Here is a 21,832-nt window from a genome sequence, read left to right on the forward strand (position 1 = left end):
GGTTCTCTCTAAAGCCCTAACTATGAAGAGCCCATCAGCGTTAGGAAGAGGAAACGGCATAATGGATTGGAAGATGCCTGGAAGGAAACGCACTGGGCTATCAAGACGCTATCCCAGCCATTCAGCGAGGGCGCCACCCAGTATTTCCCAGTGAGGCACATCGAAGACACCTGGTAAACACTTGCATGATTAGATTTTTCCAGGAGTATAATCTTAGTTTACTAGAGACTCGGACCACTGTGTGTGAGGTCTTGAGAGATAATGACACACTTGACATAGTTTAATAAACCCACCATCTGCACCGTAGTAGATGCTAATATCAAGAGCTTTGGTCAAGAGCCTCCAAAATATTGTCCCTTCGTGGTTTCCTGACAGTGACTCGTAAAAGACTAGCCTTTATGCAGGAAGATCTAGAAGCAACAGAGCAAAGGCAAGGAAAGGACTCTCCCAGGAGGGATGACAGAGAACAGAAGATAGGGGAGGGGCAGAGGTGGAGGAGGCGAGTAAGACACAGTGGCTGAAGTTCTGAGAACATCCAGGAGCTGGAGACACACAGTCTAGTCACGTTATGTAGAGCAAACACCATTTTCTTCCCTGCCTCCCCAATAGACTTAACACCCAGAGATCCAGAAATTCTGATCCACCAAGTTCTGGGAGGGGCTCAAGTATATCACTATTTTTTTAAGTTTATGTATTTTGAGAGATAGAGAGAGGTTGAGAGAGAATGCGAGCAGGGAAGGGGCAGAGGGAGAGGGAGAGAGAGAATCCTAAGCAGACTTCACACTGTCAGCACAGAGCCCAGGGTGGGGCTCAGTCTCACAAACCATGAGATCATGACCTGAGCCGAAATCAAGAGGCAGACACTTAACCAACTGGGCCACCCAGGTGCCCCTCAAGTATCAGTATTTTTGAAAGTATTCCAAGGATTTAATTCTAATGAGAAGCCAGGATTTAGAACCTCTCAGCGTTTTGAGAGCTGAGCAGTGAGCCTCGACTTTTGTTTGGATAGGTTTGAGAAGTAGGCAGGGTGCCTCTCAGGAAAGGATGAGCAAAGGCCCCCTCTGGTTCTCTCCTTGGCATTTGGCTGTGGCGTCTGCTAAGCACTCTGCCTCTGGTCCTGGTTTATTTGCATGTCTGTTTCCTGACCTCCTGTTCAGAAAGTGACATGATTCATGTTTCTGTTCCCAGTGGCTGGCAGAGGGATTTGCCCATAGGAGATACTAAGCCTGATGAAATGCATCAAGTGGCTCAGACACTGAAAAGAATTGAGGGAGCAGGCAGGCCCAGCGGGCAGGAGCTGAGGGACCCTACAGGGGGTGTGAATGATGAGCTGAAAGGTAAACTGAGGTTTGACTGGAAGAGGCTTGGATATTGGCAAAGAGGGCTTTCTCCAAAAAACTCAAGAGTTCCCCAGAGTTCTCCTAGCCTTAATAATTACCAGGTATGCTCATTAAATATGGACTCCTAGACCCATCCACTGAACGTTCATATTCAGAGGGTCCAGGGCGGGGTCCTGGAATCCCTGAATTCTAGATGAGTCTTAAGGTTAAACAAGTTTAGGAAGCACTGTCCTGGAGCATGGGGTCAGGGGACAGATCTGGGGCAGAAGACTACCACATCTGAGCTGTATGGAGATAGGGGCAGTTGACTGAGCTATAGACATGTGTGGTGTCACTGAGGAGCACAGCCAGCGGCGGCCTCACTGCGGCACACGATGCACTAAGGCCTGCATTCTTCCAACCCGTCTCGGCACTGGCAGAGCTGTGTACTTGCTACCAATCCATTCAATCCTTTAAGATATCTAAACCTCTTTCTGTTTGCTCCTTTACCTCCAAGTTCAGTTTCTCTTGTCTTCTGAGGGCACTTTAAAAAATCATGGACTTCCCAGGGGGGTCCTTTAATTACAACCCATCGTTTTAGAAATGGAGACACAAAGAAAGGACAGGGCTCATTCCCTGAGTCCGCGGTGCAAGGTGTAGGTGGGAAATTGCTGTGGACATTGGTCAAGGTTGGCTCATCGGGAAATGGGAAATGGGCTCTCTGCTCACCCCTGCCCCAGCCCACCTCACAGGCTGATCTGTGGAAGTTGGATTATGCCAGCCCCACACAACATCCTAGCTGCTTCCTCTGGCTTCCTTTAGGATAGTTTTGGAGTCGCTCTGCGTTTAAGTGAAACTGCATTTATTTTAATCAGGGATTCTTCAGTACCAGTAATAGCTCCTCTGAAACACACCTAGTTTTTAAAAAGGAAGAAAGGAAGAAAAGAAGGAAGAGGGGAAGGAAAAGAAAGGAAGGAGATGGGGAGGGAGGGAAGAGGAAGGAAAAATGAGAGAAGGAAGGAAGGAAGGAAGAGAGGGAGAGAGAGAGAGAGAGAGAAAGAAAGAAAAAGAAAGAAAGAAAGAAAGAAAGAAAGAAAGAAAGAAAGAAAGAAAGAAAGAAAGAAAGAAAGAAAGAAAGAAAGAAAACAAGCCTGATCTCATTCTGAAAACTGTCCCTTGCACCTTAGGTGGGTCATGTCCCCATCAGGATGTCTTTCTAAGAAAGATGGCCCCAGGAGATAGCTGTTAATGACCTGCCCCCAAGCTGTGTGCTCCCATAACTATAAAGCACCAGATGACAAGGATGAGGGGCGGGAGTAAAGACAGGAGCCAAAAAAACACAAATCAGCAGGTCCATCCACAGTAGGTTGAGCTACGTGTCTTCAGGACCTTAGCTGTTGGTGTGAAGAGCTCTCCATGCTGCGTAATGAGACACACAAAGTCTTCCTTTTGATTTCTTTATGTAGCAAGTGCCCCAGCTTCACCTCGGGAAATGATCAGCCTCAAGGAAAGGAAAACAGACTATGAATCCACTGGCAGCAATGCCACTTACCACGGGACTAAAGGAGAACACACTTCCAGGAAAGACACCATGACAGGTGAGCTCAGCTTTGCGCGTATCCTCCTCAGAGCCGGTGACTTGATCTGGGACAGGGCCAAAGGCCGGGACGTGAGACTTCAAGCCATGCTCGGCCGCTCAGCAGGACTTAGCAGCTAGAGGGTCACTTGAGAGCTTGACAGCAAGGATTCTCGGGAACTGGGACAAGGAGATTAAGCCAGAGAAATAAAAACTGAGCATGTTATATACCTGAAAATAACTAAGAGAAAATGTTCTCTACGCACATTTTATTCTCATTCTTCACCTACTCCTTTCCTTCTCATCTGCTCGGCCCATAATATTCCTGCAAACGAGAGAGGGGAGTCACCATAGATTTGCTTCTTAGCTGACATAATCCAGAGTGGAAAGGACCCAAGATGATAGCCACGGTTTGCTATTCTCAATAGACGGAAGGGAAAATGGATAAGAAAAGAAGGGGAAGAGAGGAAGGGGGAGGGGAATAAAGAAAGGGATTTCAGTGAAACCCTCAGATCTCCTGTTGAGACCTTTTCTCTTCTTGACCTGAAACCAATCTCTTATCATGACAAATTTCCAAGAAGATTCATTAGAGCTAATCATCACACTTTCTGTACAGAGTCATTGATCTTTTCTGCCCTTTATCCCCCACTACCCTAATCATACCCATTGTCTCTCCTTTCTCATCAGCTGGGACTCCATCAAGGCCAAAATTGGTGCCCAGCACCACCCATCCAGCAGGTGCTGCCTGGCCTTTCTCATAACCAGCTTCGTTGACCTTAACTCCCCTTCTACTCTCAACAAGTTTCCTTGGGGTAGGGTTGCTGTTCCCATTCATCACCCCTTCCAGGCTCTCCAGACACTTCCCCTGCCCTGGTTTTCCCCTCCCCCAAGAAACAGGACTTGGAGGTGCTGCTGTAGAGGTTGTGCCTTGAAAGTGAAACTTCCAGAGCCATCAGGATCATCAGGATCCCTAACAGGAATTCCACACCCTTTTTTGACACATGGACGGGGAGATGGATCCCTCTTGAAAATAGGCTGTGAGGAACATGGCCAGATGAGGCCATACCTAAAACTGGGGTATAAAGGGAAAACTCCTAAACACTGAGACCTTCTTATCAAGAGGATCTTCAAAGCATGAGTTTCTCAGATATTATTTAAGTGTAGACCTGCAGGGAAGCAGAAGAGACAAATTGGATGATTTATTAAGATGTCTTCTCAACCCAGGCCATCTAAGATAAATTTTTCCAATGGTAAATGCACTTATCCCAGAGGCAGTGTTTTCCGCGGTAACTCTGCATGACTGCAAAAAAGAAAAGCAGAGTAAACAGATGTTCCCAATGCAACCCCCCAGGTCAGCACTCTGCCTACAAGTACAGTCCTTGCCAGGGAACGTGTCAGCCTTATGCCTGAACTCGTTATGCAGGATATACCTTCTTGTTCTTACTCGCTGCTTTTCCCACCTTAAGTATTGGTCCAGTTGAAGATGAGCATGAACAAAGAAAGTTCCAAATCTGAATGCTGAGGCCCTAGAGCCAACACATTCAGCAGAGAATCTAATTTGTACCAATTACTCTGGAGTAGTGACGCCAAATTCACTTGCCCCATTCGTTTTGTGGCTACTATTGCCCTAGGTAGCCACATCACTGGCCATCTGAGATGACCAACTGAGATTAGAATTAAAAGAATAATTGTGAAATTGACTGTATTTAATTTATTTAATTTTCCTTTCTTGCCCAGTAGAATTATTCAAAAGGCTTTTTTAGGGGTGCCTGGGTGGCTCAGTTGGTTAAGCAGCCAACTTCAGTTCAGGTCATGATCTCACGGTTCGTGGGTTCGAGCCCCGCGTCGGGCTCTGTGCTGACAGCCAGCTCAGAGCCTGGAGCCTGTTTCAGATTCTGTATCTCCCTCTCTCTCTGTCCCTCCCATACTCATGCTGTCTCTGTCTCTCTCAGAAATAAATAAAACATTTAAAAAAGGAAAAAAAGCTTTTAAAAAATGTTTATTTATTTATTTTGAGAGAGAAAGAGAGAGCTCAAGAGCAGAGAAAGAGCAGAGGGAGAGGGAGAGAGAAAGAATCCCAAGTAGACTCCATGCAGTCAGTGCAGAGCCCGACGCAGGGCTCCATCTCACCAACTGTGAGATCATGATCTGAGCCTAAATCAAGAGTCAGACACTTAACCAACTGAGCCATGCAGGCGCCCTTCAAAAGGCTTTTAAATGGGGGTGATTTTAGGTTGAAATATTTCCAATGGTCCATAATCATGCCCTGCACACACATTAAAATACAAAATAAAATCTAACATGTTTCTAGATGTTTCATCTTCCTAGAAATTGGCAGGGCTCTTGATAATTCCAGTATTGAGATATATGTAATTGTTCAAAACTATTTAAGACGCCTAAACTTAAACTTCACATTAACTTACTTTAATAAACAATTCAAAAATACACTATCAATCATCTAGCAGGCCTAGAAGAACAGAGTTCTTTACTGAATAATGTTTATACAAGATGGCTCCCTTTAAGCCAAGTTCTATGTAAAGATCAGTTGCTATTATCTACAGTGATGGTGGTAGTGATGGTGGTGGTGGTGGTGGAGGTGGTGGTGGAGGTGGAGGTGATGGAGATGGAGAAGGAGGTGATGGAGGAGGTGATGATGGTGGTGATGGTGGGATGGAGGTGGTGATGATAGAGGTGGTGATGGTGGTGACACAGGAGATGATGATGGTAGAGGAGGTGGTGGTGGAGGAGGTGATGATGGAAGGATGGAAAAGGCAACGATGGTGGTGATGGTGGAGGTGGTGATGACAGAGGCAGTAATGGTAGTGACAGAGGAGATGGTGATGGTGAAGGTAGTGATGGTGGAGGTGGAGGAGGTGATGATAGAGGCTTTAATGGTGGAGGCAATGATAATGGTGACACAGGAGATGTTGATGGTGGAGGTGGTGGTGCTGATGGAGGAGGTGGTGGTGGTAAGGGATGGTGGAGGAGTGGTGGATGGAAGCGGTATTACTTACCACCCTCCACAGTGCCATGACTAAATCCCTGTCAGGCCAGGTGGGGGCCAAGCTTTCATGGAGGAATGGAAAGGACAAATGGCCAGCCCTTGCTCTACAGCACTTTTGCTTGTAACCATCATTTCAGCGTTCACCTGCAGGTCACATCTCTTGTGACCTCCACATCAAGAGCAATACTTTTTCTCATTCACAAATCCAGGGGACACTTAAAGTATCGTACATTGAAAAATATCTGAGAAACTGCCATCTCCCTTGTTTCTAAGACCTCAGAGCCTGTCCCACCATTTCCCCCATAGAAAACACCCCCTCCACCATACGAAGATCATGGGAAGCTTCACCCTCAAAATGCAACATGGGACAGCTTAAAATGAAGCAGGTCCTTGCCTGGGTTCAAATCTCCTCTACTGAGCCCTTAGGAATGCAGATCCTTCTAGGTTTTTGTGCCAGCCTCCCCCCACCCACCTTTTCTGGATTCGTTATCTAGCTGAGATGGAGTCTTTTAAAATGTCTTCTCCCTTAGTGTTCTTTTGCCACTGACGAGCCCGCAGAAAGCCAACGTCAGCTCTTCATTCAAGCATGCAGACGGTTATAGCTATTTCTTGCGGTCATGATTCCCTAGGAACATTATGTGTTCAGAAGCATGCATTAGAGGAGGGCTCTGTGATGCCAGCAGCTACATGGCCTGACTTTAAAATTCACCCAGGGGGTTTTGCCCTCCTGTCTGAGCTTCCCAAATGCCTTTACATCAAGCAGTCGAGCCCGTTTTTGTCAGTGTCTCTCTTACGCCTTTTTAAAGCCATTCTAATCTTCAATATGTTGATTCAGTTGGAAATTGGGGCCTATCCAAAAAAAGAAAGGCATTTCTTCATGAGTATGCTCTTGGGTCAGACATGCAAGGGCAGAGAACCTGTGAAGACCTCTGTTTCGTATGTCTGCAGAAGCTCCAAGTTCAATCTCAGCTACATAGCCTCCTATAAACAGGTGAGGTGGACCGAAGAGCAGGAGGAAATAACTTCCAGTAGGAACATCTTCAGCTCAGAAGCCACAAACTTGACAAGAAGGGGAGCAAGGAGAGTAAGAGTGCATGACCCCCCCCCCCCGTTAAAAAATGCACTTTGTGGGGTGCCTGGGTGGCTTAGTCGGTTAAGCGTCCGACTTTCGCTTAGGTCTTGATCTCGCGGTTCGTGGGTTCGAGCCCCGCGTCGGGCTCTGTGCTGACTGCCAGCTCAGAGCCTGGAGCCTGTTTCCGTCTGTGACTCCCTCTCTCTCTGACCCTCCCCTGCTCACGCCGTCTCTCTCTCTCTCCTAGAAATAAATAAAACATTAAAAAAAAATTTTTTAAAAATGCACTTTGTTCTGAGTACCAGGAAAAAACATTGCACCTTGGTGTGACATTTTCCACCTGCAAACCATAGCTCTGAGGGCATATTTGCTCAGGGTACTCATTCATGTATGGTGTGAGACAATGATCTAGTTTCATTCTTCTGCATGTTGCTGTCCAGTTCTCCCAGCACCGTCTGTTAAAGAGGCTGTCTTTTTTCCACTGGATATTCTTTCCTGCTTTGTCAAAAGTTAGTTGGCTGTACATTTTGAGGTCCAATTCTGAGTTCTCTATGCTATTCCATAGGTCTATGTGTCTGTTTTTGTGCCAATACCATGCTGTCTTGATGAAGACAGCTTTGTAGTAGAGGCTAAAGTCTGGGATGGTGATACCTCCCGTTTTGGTTTTCTTCTTCAATATTACTTTGGCTATTCGGGGTCTTTTGTGGTTCCAAACAAATTTTAGGATAGTTTAATAAAGATATGAGAAGAATGCTAATGCAATTTTGATTGGGATTGCACTGAATGTGTAGATTGCTTTGGGTAGTAATGACATCTTAACTATATTTATTCTTCCTATCCATGAGCATGGAATGTCTTTCCATTTCTTTGTGTCTTCTTCAATTTCCTTCATAAGTTTTCTATAGTTTTCATCATACAGATCTCTTATATCCTTGGTTAGGTTTATTCCTAGGTATTTTATGGTTTTTTTGTGCAATTGTGAATGGGATCCGTTTCTTGATTTCTCTTTCTGTTGCTTCATTGTTGGTGTATAAAAATGCAACCGATTTCTGTAAGTTGATTTTGTATCCTGCAACTTGGCTGAATTCATGGATCAGTTCTAGTAGGCTTCTGGTGGAGTCTGTCAGGTTTTCTATGTAGGGTATCATGTTGTCTGCGAAAAGTGAAAGTTTGACTTCTTTGCCAATTCTGATGCCTTTGATTTCCTTTTGCTGCCTGATGGCTGATGCTAGGACTTCCAGCACTATGTTAAACAACCGTGGTGAGAGTGGACATCCCTGTCGTGTTCCTGATCTCAGGGGGAAAGCTCTCAGTTTTTCCCCGTTGACGATGATGTTAGCTGAGGGCTTCTCATAGATGGCTTTGATGATGTTTAAGTAAGTTCCTTCTATCCCGACTTTCTCAAGGGTCTTTATTAAGAAGGGATGCTGTATGTTGTCAAATGCTTTTTCTGCATCTATTGACAAGATCATGTTTTTTATCTTTTCTTTTGTTGATGTGATGGATCACATTGATTGATTTGCAAATATTGAACCAGCCCTGTAACCTCATTCGTTTGTTCACTTGGCAAATAAAGCACTTGCTCCAGGAACATCCACTGAGTCCAAGCACCGTCCCAGATGCGGGGGTAACAAGTTCTGGCCCCACGGCGTTTCTGCTGTCGCAGCAAAGGGAGGTGATACACAAGGTAGACACCAGAACCAGCTCACCCACAAGCTAGGACCACGTGGTGTGTTGAGTGTGATGGGGAAAATTAACGGGTTCAGAAGCCACAGGGTGCTGAGTGGGTGGGGTTGCTTTCACAAGGCTGAGATGGAGACTAAACTAAACTCCCTGCCACCGACAAAGTGAGGCAATAAGGAGTTGGAAGAAGAGAGTCCCAGGGAGAAGGATCAGCCAGCACAACATCCCAGAAGCAAAACAAACTGCTGCATGTTCGAGCGTGGAAAGAGGGCCAGCATAGCTGGGGCTTCCTTGACAAGAGAAGCATGGAGGGAGACACTGCGGAAAATCGGACAGGGCCCTGGTCATGCAGCTTTTGCCAGAACCACCTTGGCGGGGCGCTGCAGTGACATAATCCAGCCCGTCAGGCAAGATGGCACCGCTCTTGGGAACAGGGAGGGTGGAAGAGCAGCGTTGGGTGTGGCGGAAGCTGGGCTGTCAAGGAAGATTCTACAGCAGGGATCTAGGCAGAAGTAGAGAGAGAGAGGAGTGTCGTGCACCCAGCCAGAGAATGTGTCAGGGTGGTCTTTACAATTTAGAACGGGCTCTCAGCTCTCACTTCTGAAGCTGAATTTCCAAAGAAGACCTTTACTGCACAGCTGTTTTGTGCTTTTAGTAATAGTCATGGGTGGGGTGATAGCTACTACTGCCTTTGTGTCTAGAGTAGCTCTACCTGCGAGAGAACAGTGATGGTGTGTCATCCCATTTTATCATTCCATAGGTACAGGAAACTAAAGAAATGCTTTTCTTTATTTCTAAACTGTTTTATACCCCAGTGATGCTTGCTAATTTTTTCCAGAGCTTTCTTAAACCATGACCTTTTAAGGGCTATGAGGGGAGTGGTGCCTGGGGCCCTTTCTCTGGGCCTGAGGCATGAGCCCTGAGGGTTCTAGGAGGGCCCTAGGTGAGGAAGTGGGCAAATCCTGCCTGTGCCTTTGGAAGCTGCTGGCGACTGGAGGAGACCTTCCTTCCCTTCGACAAGACCACAGGCTAGTCACAAGACATGCAAGGGGCTCCAGTCCTGTGTCCATTGGGCTCCACAGCTACAACCTCCCAGAAGCTCAGGGCAGAGGCGGATGATGCTTGGGGCCTTTGAGAACCAAACTGTCTGTGGGAGGGGGATTAAGCACTCTGCGAGGCCAAATTAGACATTTCATTCCTGTCATTCTCCAGCTCAGACCGAAGCTGCTCACACAGATCCCTGCGTACTTCTGTGTGGGAGACAAGCCTTTATTACCCGCAGGGTCTCACCAGAGAAGAAGGCAATCACCCTGGCAAGATGACCGTCTGTTTGCGGCCCCTGCCCTGACCTTGTCTACAGTCTGAATGTTATTGCAAGAAACCCACATGCTATAGGGATTATATAGAATCACTGTTGGTCTTTCTTTATATCTGCATGTAAAGTGAAGTGTCGCAGGGCCAAAGAATTCTCCCACTTGGGATGGTCCCGGAGAAACCAAGCTTGGTCAGGGTAAGAACTCACCTCGATAACCATCACTCCTCACTTGAAATGTTGTTCTCTTTGTTTCCTTTTTGCTTTCAGCTCAAAACACTGGAATTTCAACTTTGTATAGGAATTCATATGGTGCACCCACCGAAGACATCAAACATAACCAGGTAAAGGACACGCATGCGTTTGTATCCATTTTCCCCTTCGACTCGTGTGAAATAGCCTGGAATTGTAAGAAAATAAATTCACTTCTGCACAACATACATAAAGGATCAAAAAAAAGAAAATCATTTTCCCGGCTGCTCTCCGCTCACATTTAACATTCCATACGTGGGGTGACCTTGGTCATCAGAACAGCCTCAAAGTTGAAAACAAGCTTTGATTTCACTACAGCCACTTGCTCATGGTAGAAAGCAAGTTCTCTACTATGACCCACAACCAAAAGGCTCAAATATTCAAAGGTAAGAGTCTGGTTAGTAGACATACTGTGTTAATTACTAGACAGGGATTAGGGGGTCTGTATATGAGACCCCAGACAGTTCTCATATACAGTTCGTTATACATGATGGTTTCCAATATAATAGAGACACCAAGTACAATAACTAACAGCGAAATAGGGTACATTGAGGAGTTCCTTGTTCTTCAGTCCAGTTGGGGAACCAGCAGCATCAGCACCATGTGGGAGCTTGTCAGAAATGCAGAAGAGTTTCTTGTCTGACCCTTGCCCCTAATCCATCCTGTGCAACAAATGCATCAGAGCTGCATTTTATCAAGATGTTTAGGTGATTCGTGTGCATATCCAAGTTTGAGGGATGCTAGCATCCCTTGAAGGAGCTCCTTCAAGAAGTGCTTTAAGTTTATGTGTGTTTGTCTTGTTTGGGACACATTCACTGAAGGCTCGTGTTCCCTCCGGTTGTGGGGGAGCTATCGAAGCAACATACATCTGTCCCCTGTAGTGATCATGACAGAAAGATGGTCATTTCTCACCACTGTTGGCTACTGGAAACCACTGCCAGAGCTGGCTTCTGCCATGCTCTCAATTCCTGCCACCGGTCAGGGAAGTTGGGCTGGAAGATAAATCTGAAATCTGTTTGTTTAATCACAATAAACAGATGACACGGAAGTCAGGTGTGCTGTTTTTAAGCATTTCTCAACACCCTGTGGGGCAGCATCTTTGAAAAGGAAAGGGACACTCTTCTAGCCGATAGATTATCTTGTGCAGGACTATTTCCGAAAGAAAGAGGAGGACACAAAAAGTATCTCCTCAACCTTAAATTACCTTTTCCTCTAAGCAGCCATCAGCAGCAGAAATGGAAATGGGTAGACCAGTTATCCCTTTGCCCTCAATGTTCCAGGCCATGCTCAGCCACTCTGGAAGACATCTGGTGTTGTTTGCAAAAACCGGTGAATGCCCAGGCCCCGCAGCACACCTGACACATTGCTAACATCTACTTGGCCTCCCTTAGTTCCGGTCTTTGCTAAAAGCAAAGAGGTCAATGAATAAATAAATAGGTGCATGAGCACGAGACATGGGATCACCAGGGGTGGCCATGAGCTCTCCCCATGTCAATGTGCCTGCCTAAACACAAAGGAAAATGGAAACAAACTGTATTGGAAATGCTAACTTCAGTTATGGAAACCAACCCTTATCTTTTAGCAAATATCAGGTACAGTGGAGAACTGGCTGTAACTCTTAATGGTACTTGTTAGGATGTGATAGGACCCTGATTTTGCATCCAGGAGTATAGGAAGAGTCTTTAGTTTCCTCAGGTTAGGAGATGCTCATCACGAGAATTGACATATTCTACACCGGCCTTTCTTTCCATGGGATTCCACTATCATTGGCAGCGAAGAAATGTCCTGGTGTGGCCCAGAGGTCCTTGGCATCTTACAATGTGGCTGCAATCATTTCCTAACACTGCTTGCAACCTAGATTTATAGGAAAGTCCACAGTGACTCTAAGGGACAGTTCTTTTCTCCTGAGTCTGTTCTGAACAATTAAGCCAATTGGCATTAATGTGCTAAGATGGCATCCCAGCCAGGAGAGAGAGCACATGTGGTGTAGTCTTTTTCCCAGCATGCCCCAGAACACACTCAGCCTCAGTGAGAACTGTCAAGGCCACCGTGCCCCCAGCAAATGCTGGAAAACCCAGCCAGGATAGCGTGCACGCTCTGCACCACTTGACAGCACACAGGAAATGCTGTAGACAAGCCACTGGTTGAGCTGAGTCCCATGGTGATAGCTCAGTGCTGTCATTATTCCCTGAGCAAGTCCATCAAAGGGAAGTAGATGATGGGACTATTAACCCCATTCTAATTTCAAGCAGCAATTAAAAATATCCACCGGAACGAATTGTTTTTTCCCTAAAAAAGTTTCAAGTGAATCAGTATGACTGTTTTACTGGAAACTCCAGTAGTACTCGAATCAACTTTGTCTCTGTTTTGAGGTATGACCATCCTACCCATTCACAAGAGGAGGAGACTCGGTTCACTTCCAGTTGGGTAGTTCTAGAGACACCCTTGTACAGAGCCTATACGATTTGTATTTTCTGGCCGTGTGGACATGGCTAGTCATTCCAGATGGGTGGAATGCTTTCATTTTTGGAATTTTCCTGGGTTAAAAGTGACCTCACAACCTCATAGCTAGTATAAGACCAGCTTGAATAATTTAACCAGGAGGGACGGGCCAGAGTCTGTTCCATTTCCGTGCTGAGGCTTGCCCTCTGTGGAGTGCTCTAGTCTCCTGGGTGTCTCTGTCACACCAGCTGGGCCTCATAAGCTTTACAGAGGAGGCTGGACAGCGACTCATCTCCAAGAAGAAGCAATTCGCTGAGGGAAACTGGTTTGAGGTAAGTCTCCAAGAGGCGACAAAGACAGTGAGAGCTGGGAATGAGGCCCCAGCCCCAGATGCATTGGCAGGCGAGGCAGGGTCCATGGTAATAGCCGTAAGCCAGGCTTTCCATGACTCAGTGGACAGGGAGCCAGGTGGCTGCTCAGCTGTGTCACTCCCCATGAGACTACCTGGGATTCCAGTCTCATTTCCACTGAGTTTCAAGCCTCCTGGAAGAAATAGCCACTAGTCTGAAATAACATCTGTGGTCCTTGGTTTTTGTATCTCCAATCAACCGATTGCAGACATCATTTTAAGAGTTAACTACTTAAACTCCCCAAAAATCCTACTGAGCATCTACTAGTCTGTCACATCCTTATAAAGAAAAATATCATATTTAACTGCATTTATCTATCTAGAAACAGGATTTTTTGTTCATTAACTAGGGACAAAGGGATTTGGTGTTCTGGTGACCACCATTCAAATGATTACTTTTGACATCAAAACACCATCTTGAAGTCCTGGTTGATGTCCTCAGTTTCACTGCCAGGTGGGCAGAGCAGGTAAAGTTGTCCTCAGAGATTCAAGGAGAATAGGGGTTTGCTTGTGGTCACCCAGCAAACTCAGAAAAGGCAAAGACTCTCACTGCGTTCATCTGCCTTCTTGTCTCACTAGCTCTCCTCTCTACCAGTGGTTCTCAAATTTGAGCATGAGCCAGAATCCCTTGAACAACTTACTAAACACACATTACTGGCACCCCCCACACACACACAACCCCAAAGCTTCTGACTTGGTAGTCATCTGCATCTCTAACAAGCTTCCAAGTGATATTGATGCAGCTGGTCTTGGAACCAGATTTTGAGAACCGTGAATCCTTACCACGTGACCTCTTTCAGTGTCTATTAACACTCTGAGTCTTTAACTTTCGCCATGTGGTCAAGTTTGAAGATCTGTAACACGCAGCTATTTCCCTTGTGTTAGAAAGAAATCCCGGTTGTAGACAAGCTCGGTGAGGAATAAACAAAGTTTTCCTCACTGTGCTAACAGAATTGGGAGGTAGAGAAGTGACACTACCCGTCATAACTTAAACTAAGCATTCTCCTATTGAGGAAAATGTTCAGCAAAGATGATTTTATGGGGGCAGGACCCACAGGACAGAGCCCAGTCTCCCCATGTAAGCCAGCCAGTTGCACCTCCCCTGCCCAGGAAGGACGCAACCTTAAGGCCACAGCAGACATCCTCAGGCTCCTTGGTTGTGCCATGGCCTCGCTGAGCCACGACAGACACTCAAATTCAGAATACACCATTGTTGTGTATGAGCATCATTCTACTTCCTTCATAGAAGTCTGCTTTATGCAAACAGTGAACGTAAAAAAAAAAATGCATTTATTTTTAGCTCTTCTAGGGGGACGGCTTATATTTGGGAGCATTTTATCTGTCTAGTTTTGAATACTGTCAGATAATCCCTTAGAGTAAATTATAAAATACAGCAGACATTGCTCCGCTGTGAATGTGCATCCACAGTCAGCATCTGCACCACGAGGCCATTGGACAAATTTAATCTCTCCAAACACAGCAGTGCCACCCATCACCCATCCTGCACAGTTCCTTCACACACACTCTCAGAACCACAGAACTAATTCTTAAAAGAGGTTGACAAGAGACTTTATGACCAACACAGATGAATTGAAGAGGGCGATTCCTCAAGGGAAGAGACTAAGATAAACTTGCGCCCAATCTAAAAACGTCCGCCAACCAGAGAGAACATGGCAACAGTAAGAAGTTTGAATCAGGTTGTGCAAAAGCCTGAAAGCATCAGGCACTGTGGAGGAGAGCCTGTGAGAGATGCCCCTGCAGATCCCCCCATCTCTGGCCACTGAGACCAGCAAAAGACGTGAGACTTCTTCTAAGGTTCCTTTTGTTCCCTGGCCTCCCTTCTCATTATAGAGACTGGGGTCAACTCAGTGAGGCTGGCCCTCAGGTTTGGCCAATTTGGCTCAACTGAAACTGTTTGTGTGGTGGAGACAATGTGGACTTCCGAATCAGCCAGGCATGGACTCACACTCCAGTGTCACACCGCCATGAGCCATGACATCTTGGAGGAGTTTCTTAATTTCTCTGAGCTTCAGAATCTTCATCTATAAAGTGAGAATTGGATGGATGGATGGATGGATGGATGGGAAGACAGGGAAAGGGAAATACGTGATGAGACAGATAGAGACATATACATACATATATACATGTTTCTGACTATCTGAAGGTTGAACAAAGAGGAATTTGTTAAATGTTGGGTATAGTGCCCACTGACATAAAAGCAGAGTTCATTCTTGTCTCCTCCCCCTGTGATTTTTCTAGATCTCCCAGCTCCTACTCTTTGTAAGCTCTATGTTTAGGTAGTAGCACAGTGCTGGAGCACAGAAGTTCAGCATAGCACACAGCTCTTCAAAGAAAAGCAAAGGACGCCTCAGCCTAGCCAAGCCATTTGGTAGACCTGGCCTTGTTTAATTACAGATGATGCAGATTAATTCCAAATGTCCCCCTCGTGGGCAGGCTCTCAGGCTAACATGTTTTGAAGGCAGCCCGAAACCTTGCTCACCAGCCACCGCTAACGAGAAAGAAATGTGGGACATAGTGGATGGCAGCCATGATGAAGAACAGGTCGATTACTAGTGTAAATCAATTACATGTAAAAGAGGGAGCTTCACGTACTTGAGAGAAGAATTACGTGCAGGTCATTAGAAGCATTCATTTACATACAACGTGCTAATTACCAGTCATTATCTATTAACTAGGACCAATTTCTATAGGATGTTTCCATGCTGAGCTTTAGTCAAATTAATAGGGAATTACTGAATCTGCTTGGAGGTGATCCTACTGTGTTTCTTTAGAAGTGTTCTAGCATTCACACCAGACCTCCTCCCCAGTGACTGCACATGAGCAAAGCTTCGTGCGTGACTGTGTGCACAAGCTGTGGGGAGGTGCCACTCACTTCAGGGGTATAGTGCTAGAAAATGGACCCCCGAGACGGTCAGGAGGGAAGAGGAGAGCCAGCCCCCTCCCCCTGCCCTGCCACCACGTACAGGTGTTAATTATCAGCCCATGAATAGTCTTGGTCTCACTGTCCTCAAAGCCAAAGAGGTGGAACTACTCCTGGACTTTACATAGCTCAGAGGCTCATGTGACCGCTCTAGCTTTTCAAAGCCTCCTACATCAGACAGCAATGTGCAAAGGACAAGAAGGCCAACAAAGAGCATGGAGGTGGGCTGAGGGATAGGAGACACTACTCAAGACCCCTGCCCCCAACTAAAAGCTTCATAATCCTATATCGTTCTCAAGTTCAATCAATTCTTACGTAAACCAAGATGGGAAATATTTTCGTCCTCCTGAATATGTGATATTTGGAGTGGATTCCCTCTTGTCATTACATGCTTCTCTGTGCAACCTTTTGATCACTTAGGCAGGTGTGATGGAATGGCCCTACCAGTGGGAAGCCTCCGTCCTCCGGAGAGGTATTGATTACAGCCCACTGAGCGGGTAGGAAGATACCCAAGTGACCATTAGACCCCATACATCTTCACTGTCTCTTTCTCTGGGAGGCCAACACCTAGATGTAACAGAAAAGAAATGCAGAAAAGAGGAAGATCAACTCTTTATGTTCTATAGCTTCTCATGTATGCCTCTTTAATTTAAAAGGTTATCTAGTAAAATGTTCAGCTGTTGTGGTAGTTTGGCAATTCCTTGAAGAGTCATACATCAAATTATCAAAAGATCTAACAATGCTACTTCTAGGTACATTACCCCCAAATTGAAAGTAGGGACTCAAATACTGGTGCACCAACATTCCATCATAGCGTTATTCACAATAGCGAAAAGGAGCAAACAACCCAAGTGTCCATCAACAGATGAATGGATAAACAAAAAAGTACCCATCCCATAGAACATTGTTCAGCCTTAAAAAGGAAGGAAGTCCCTTCTCGTGCTACAACATGAATGGCCTTTGAGGACATTATGCTAAGTGAAAGGAGCCAGACACTAAAGGACAAATATTATATAATTAGACCTATGTGAGGTGTCCAGAATAGTGAAATTCAAAGAGACAGAGAGTAGAACAGTGGACTGCCGTAGGCTTGGGCAAGGAGGGACATGGTGAGTTATGCTTAATTGGTCCAGAAATTCTGTTTGAGGTGATGAAAAAGTTTTGGAAATGGGGTGTCTGGGTGGCTCAGTCGATTAAGTGTCCAACTCTTGATTTTGGCTCAAGTTGTGATCTCACAGTTGGAAAGTTCAAAGCCTACTGATGGTGCAGAGCCTGCTTAGGATCCTGTCTCTCCCTCCCCCTTCCCCCATTATGTCTCTCTCTGAAAATAAATAAACTTTTCAAAAACGTTCTGGAAATGGATAGTGGTGATGGCCACACAGTGCCATGAATATACTTAGTGCTACCAAATTATACATTTAAAAGTGGTTACAATGGGGCGCCTGGGTGGCTTAGTCGGTTAAGAGTCCGACTTTCGCTTAGGTCATGATCTCGTGGTTCGTGGGTTCGAACCCCGTGTCGGGCTCTGTGCTGAGTGCCAGCTCAGAGCCTGGAGCCTATTTCAGAGTCTGTATCTCCCTCTCTCTCTGACCCTCCCCTGCTCATGCTGTCTCTCTCTCTCTCTCTCTCCTAGAAATAAATAAAAATATTTAAAATATAAATAAAGTGGTTACAATGGCAAATTATATGTTAGTGTATGTTTTACTACGGTCATAAATTTTTTAAAAGATTATGTAGATTGCTAGTGGTGGACCCAGGAACCAACATGTAAGAGGAAGGGCACCCAGCAGTTGGCGGTATCTGGAGAGGCGCCATGCTGGTGGATGCGTGGCTGGGTGGAGCCCAGCCCTTAACAGGGGAAGCTTGAGCGCCTTGGCCACGGGGAGGCTGCGTCAAGGGAAGGCGAACCAGCCCAGGTGCATCTTCTTTTCTGCGCAGGTCCCAGCACAGCCAGTCCCACAGGAGCCCAGCAGGAAAGATTACGAGACGTACCAGCCGTTTCAGAATTCCACGAGAAACTACGACGAGTCCTTCTTCGAGGACCAGGTCCACCATCGCCCTCCCACCAGTGAGTACACCATGCACCTGGGACTCAAGTCCACCGGCAACTATGTCGACTTCTACTCAGCTGCCCGTCCCTACAGTGAACTGAACTATGAAACGAGCCACTACCCGGCCTCCCCCGACTCCTGGGTGTGAGCAGTGGGCGGCACGAGGCGCTCCGGGAACAGTGCATGTGCATGCATACCACAAGACATTGCTTTTTTTTTTTTTCTCCCCCTGCAAATTTAGTTTGTTCAAGCCTGTTCCATAGGAAGGCTGTGATAACCAGTAAGGAAATATTAAGAGCTATTTTAGAAAGCTAAATGAATTGAAAGTTAACTTGAAAGTCAATAGGAAGCTAAAGCGATCCTAAATATGACATCGTGCAACCCCTTTCTAGTTTGAGCTGTAGAGTATAAAAAGTGCTTTATATTGAATGTGGCTGAAGGCAGCAGAGGAGACGGTCGGGGTGGTGGGGTGTGAAGGTTACCGTTAAGCACAAGGGACAGTGTAGTTCACACACTTTAGAGGGACGGCTTCTCACGCTTTGTTTACTCTCTTCATCCGTTGTGATTCTAGGCTTCAAGTTGCATTGGGGTTCCTCTGTACAGCAAGATGTTTCTTGCCTTTTGTTAATGCATTGTTGTAAAGTATTTGATGTACATTACAGATTAAAGAAGAAAAGCGCGTTGTGTATATTACACCATGCGGCAGTGTTTCCTCATCTATGGTTCTAAATATTGCTTCAATTTCAAACTTTTGAAAGATGTATGGATTTCCAGTTTTTCTTTTCTTTTCTTTCTCCCAGTATGTTTTAACAAAAAAAATGGGGAAAAAAGGAATATTTAGCAGTATTGTTCGTTCTGATATGTGAATTTGTTTGTGGCAAGTAAGCAAGGCATTCAGCAGTTTCTGACAATTAACATACATCATTCCACACTCCTTGTCAACAAAGTGCTTTTTCACTGCCTAAAATTTTAGATGTAGATATTTGAAATAGATTTTTTCATTTATACCAGTTTTCTTTATGATGATACAGTGTTAAAAGAAAATAAATTACAATTGATCTGTCATCCATATTTGCTAAGAATGTCTATTTCCAAGGACCCTATCTTATAAAATACACATTCTTGCTTGTGTGTCTGTGCGTGTGTGGGTGTGTGTATGTCCACGTATGTATAAAAATGACCTGTGTGAGATTTTATTTTGATAGAAGCTATTTCATTTGCTGTCCATCTTGTACAAGCTTTGTTTCTGGTTTTTGGTATAAATGTACATCACTTTGTTCTTCTCGCACTCCATCAATCCTTCTGACCATCTAGTGACTCAGGATATTAGGCCAGTTGAAGTGAAGTTATAGGACTTTTCACACATTCACACATTCTTGGATATCACTTCTTTCTACAGGTATATTTCCTTCCATGTTTTACGCCCTGGGAACACAATAAACCATGGCCGACTCAATAATTTCACTCTGGGGCCAATTACTTGAAGTATCAACAGGAAATGTAAACTGCTCACCTTATTACCCCCAAACTTTCTGTTCACGTGGCAGGGAGCAGTGGACCATTATGGGTTAGATTATTAAAACTGAACTTGAAGCCAATGTTAGAATAGTGGTTAACAGAGCTAAGAAATAAGGCTAACCATTTACAAGAACACGGGCTGTGGGTAAATCAGCTTTGCTCTTTAGATGCAAGTGACTGAGGCCAGTAGGTGCCTAGTAAATGTTAACTGTTCTTGGAAAAAATAAAAATTAAATAACAAAAGAAATTGGCTGCCATCTTCCTTTAAAACTTGCTCCCCTTCACTCTGCATAGTTGAATTCAGCTCAAAGTCCAAAATCAGTGGTTCTTTCTCCAAACTTCACAACCAAAAACTTTTGTTGTTGTTCAGGTGGATTTTTGCAAAGGAAAAGCTGATTTCCAGAATAGAGCAGGAGACACAAATTTACATCTGAACTGTCCTGTAAGTTACCTGCAAGGTGGATCCTGTTGCACTGTTTATCTAGGGCTCTGAATTTGTGGGTTCCCTCACAGGAATGCTCCAGCCCCTGTGGAGAGAGAGTTAGCACTGAGCACAACGCGTCCACTTCACTAGTGAAGTTCATCGAGGCAGAGTCATAGACATGACTCATCCATAACCTAGTAGCTGGTTTCCCTTTTCCTAAAGTAAATGATAGGACCCCTTCCTGGCTTGAGTTGTGCACAGGGAAATTACCGCGTGTGCCAAAACGCCCTCTTAGTGGGAACTTTGTATTTCCCTTTATACTTTTGAGTCCGAGCATTCCCTGCATTTGCAGTCTGGGAAGACCAAAGACGCCTCTGCTGCCCATGATTCTTTGACAGCACATTGTGCCAGGCTGGGACAGGCCAATTCAGCCAGGAGCCTCTGGCTTCAGAGGTAGAGGCAGGAAAGAGAAAATTAGAAGTGTTTGTAGTTATTCAAACCAATCCTATTCTCCTTTTCATAGACACACGCATGCACACACACATACAGAGAAGTAAATAAGGAGAGAGTGAGAAATGATTGATAGATAAACAGAAGATGATGTAGCTAGATGATGATGATTGATTGATGAGAGACTAGATAAATGATAGATAGATAGCAGATAGGTAGGTAGGTAGATAGATAGAGAGATAGATAGATAGTTAGATAGATAATAGATAGATGATATTAGATAGATGGTAGATAGAGATAGATAGATAGATAATAGATGATATTAGATAGATGGTAGATAGAGATAGATAGATAGATAGATAGATAGGTAGATAGATAGATAGATAGATAGATGATAGATAGATAGATACTACATAGATAATAGGTAGGTAGATAATAGATAGATGAGATTTTACATAAACTGTGAAATGATCTAAAGTCCCCATAAGCTCCCTTGGCAACAAACATTGATCATCTGATAATTTATTATCAAATTGGATAATACTGGATAAAAATCCCCAAGTGACAGGAAACTTTGATTTGTTTTTGCTTTCATTGTACTGAAGTGACCAAGTGTGACACCACCACACCACCCCAACTCCCCATAGATAGCTGCCTCTTGGGTCTGCAAGAGCCTCCAGACGTCAGATTATTTACTGAGATGGGAATGGTGTTTTTCAGGGCAAAGGAAGGAAGAACGGAAGCTGGAATCTGTTTTTCCTCTCCATCTTTGTAGTGGACATACATATGCCCAAGGCATTTAATAGTTTGTAAAATCTGGACATTATGTATGAAAATTAGACGCGGGTCTTTTTCACTTGAGAGTTTTGATCGAGTGACTAAGGGACCCTTAAAACTATACCACCTTGAATGCTGCTTATATTTGAAAATAAGATATTTTATATTGACTCAGGTTTAATACCACACATTTATGCCTTAATCCAAATGATCAATTGTGAGTTAGATGATAAAATTCCAAACAGGCTCATAAGAAGTAGAGTGACACGGATATCACATCACACTCGGTGCAAACTGGGGAAAGTTAACCACTGATGCCCCATTTCATATGAGCAAGACTCACACATTATGGAAACCTACTGTTTAAAAAAAAAGTGGTGTTTAAATTCAATAGCAAAATAAATCTAATTTATTTGGTTTGCTCATTTCTCTGACTTCAGCTCTTCTTTAGGGCCTGATACTGACCCCATCCTTGAGAGCTGTGCCCTTGAGAAGTGAGGTTTGGCTGTCTGAAGACACTGAGTATTTTGTTTGGAGAACCAGTTTCCTTCTTGTCTGGTGATTCTGTCCCTCCAGAGGGAAGGTGGCAACTCTCAGGTCAG

General features: G+C 44.9%; 1 protein-coding gene across 1 annotated transcript in view; it reads left to right on the forward strand.

Moving 5' to 3' along the window:
• The window catches only part of CTNND2 (catenin delta 2), a 935,777-nt gene extending 916,651 nt beyond the window's left edge, over window positions 1–19,126 (forward strand). The window contains exons 25-27 of the mRNA XM_039250112.1: window positions 2,786–2,917; window positions 10,237–10,310; window positions 17,949–19,126. Of these exons, the coding sequence (XP_039106043.1) occupies window positions 2,786–2,917; window positions 10,237–10,310; window positions 17,949–18,209 (467 nt within the window). The 3' untranslated portion in view covers window positions 18,210–19,126. The remainder of the gene's footprint in view (window positions 1–2,785; window positions 2,918–10,236; window positions 10,311–17,948) is intronic.
• Window positions 19,127–21,832: the final 2,706 nt, after the last annotated feature.

The sequence above is a fragment of the Hyaena hyaena genome, unplaced genomic scaffold, assembly GCF_003009895.1.
Source record: "Hyaena hyaena isolate Hyena2069 unplaced genomic scaffold, ASM300989v1 scaffold_360, whole genome shotgun sequence".
NCBI lineage: Eukaryota > Metazoa > Chordata > Mammalia > Carnivora > Hyaenidae > Hyaena > Hyaena hyaena.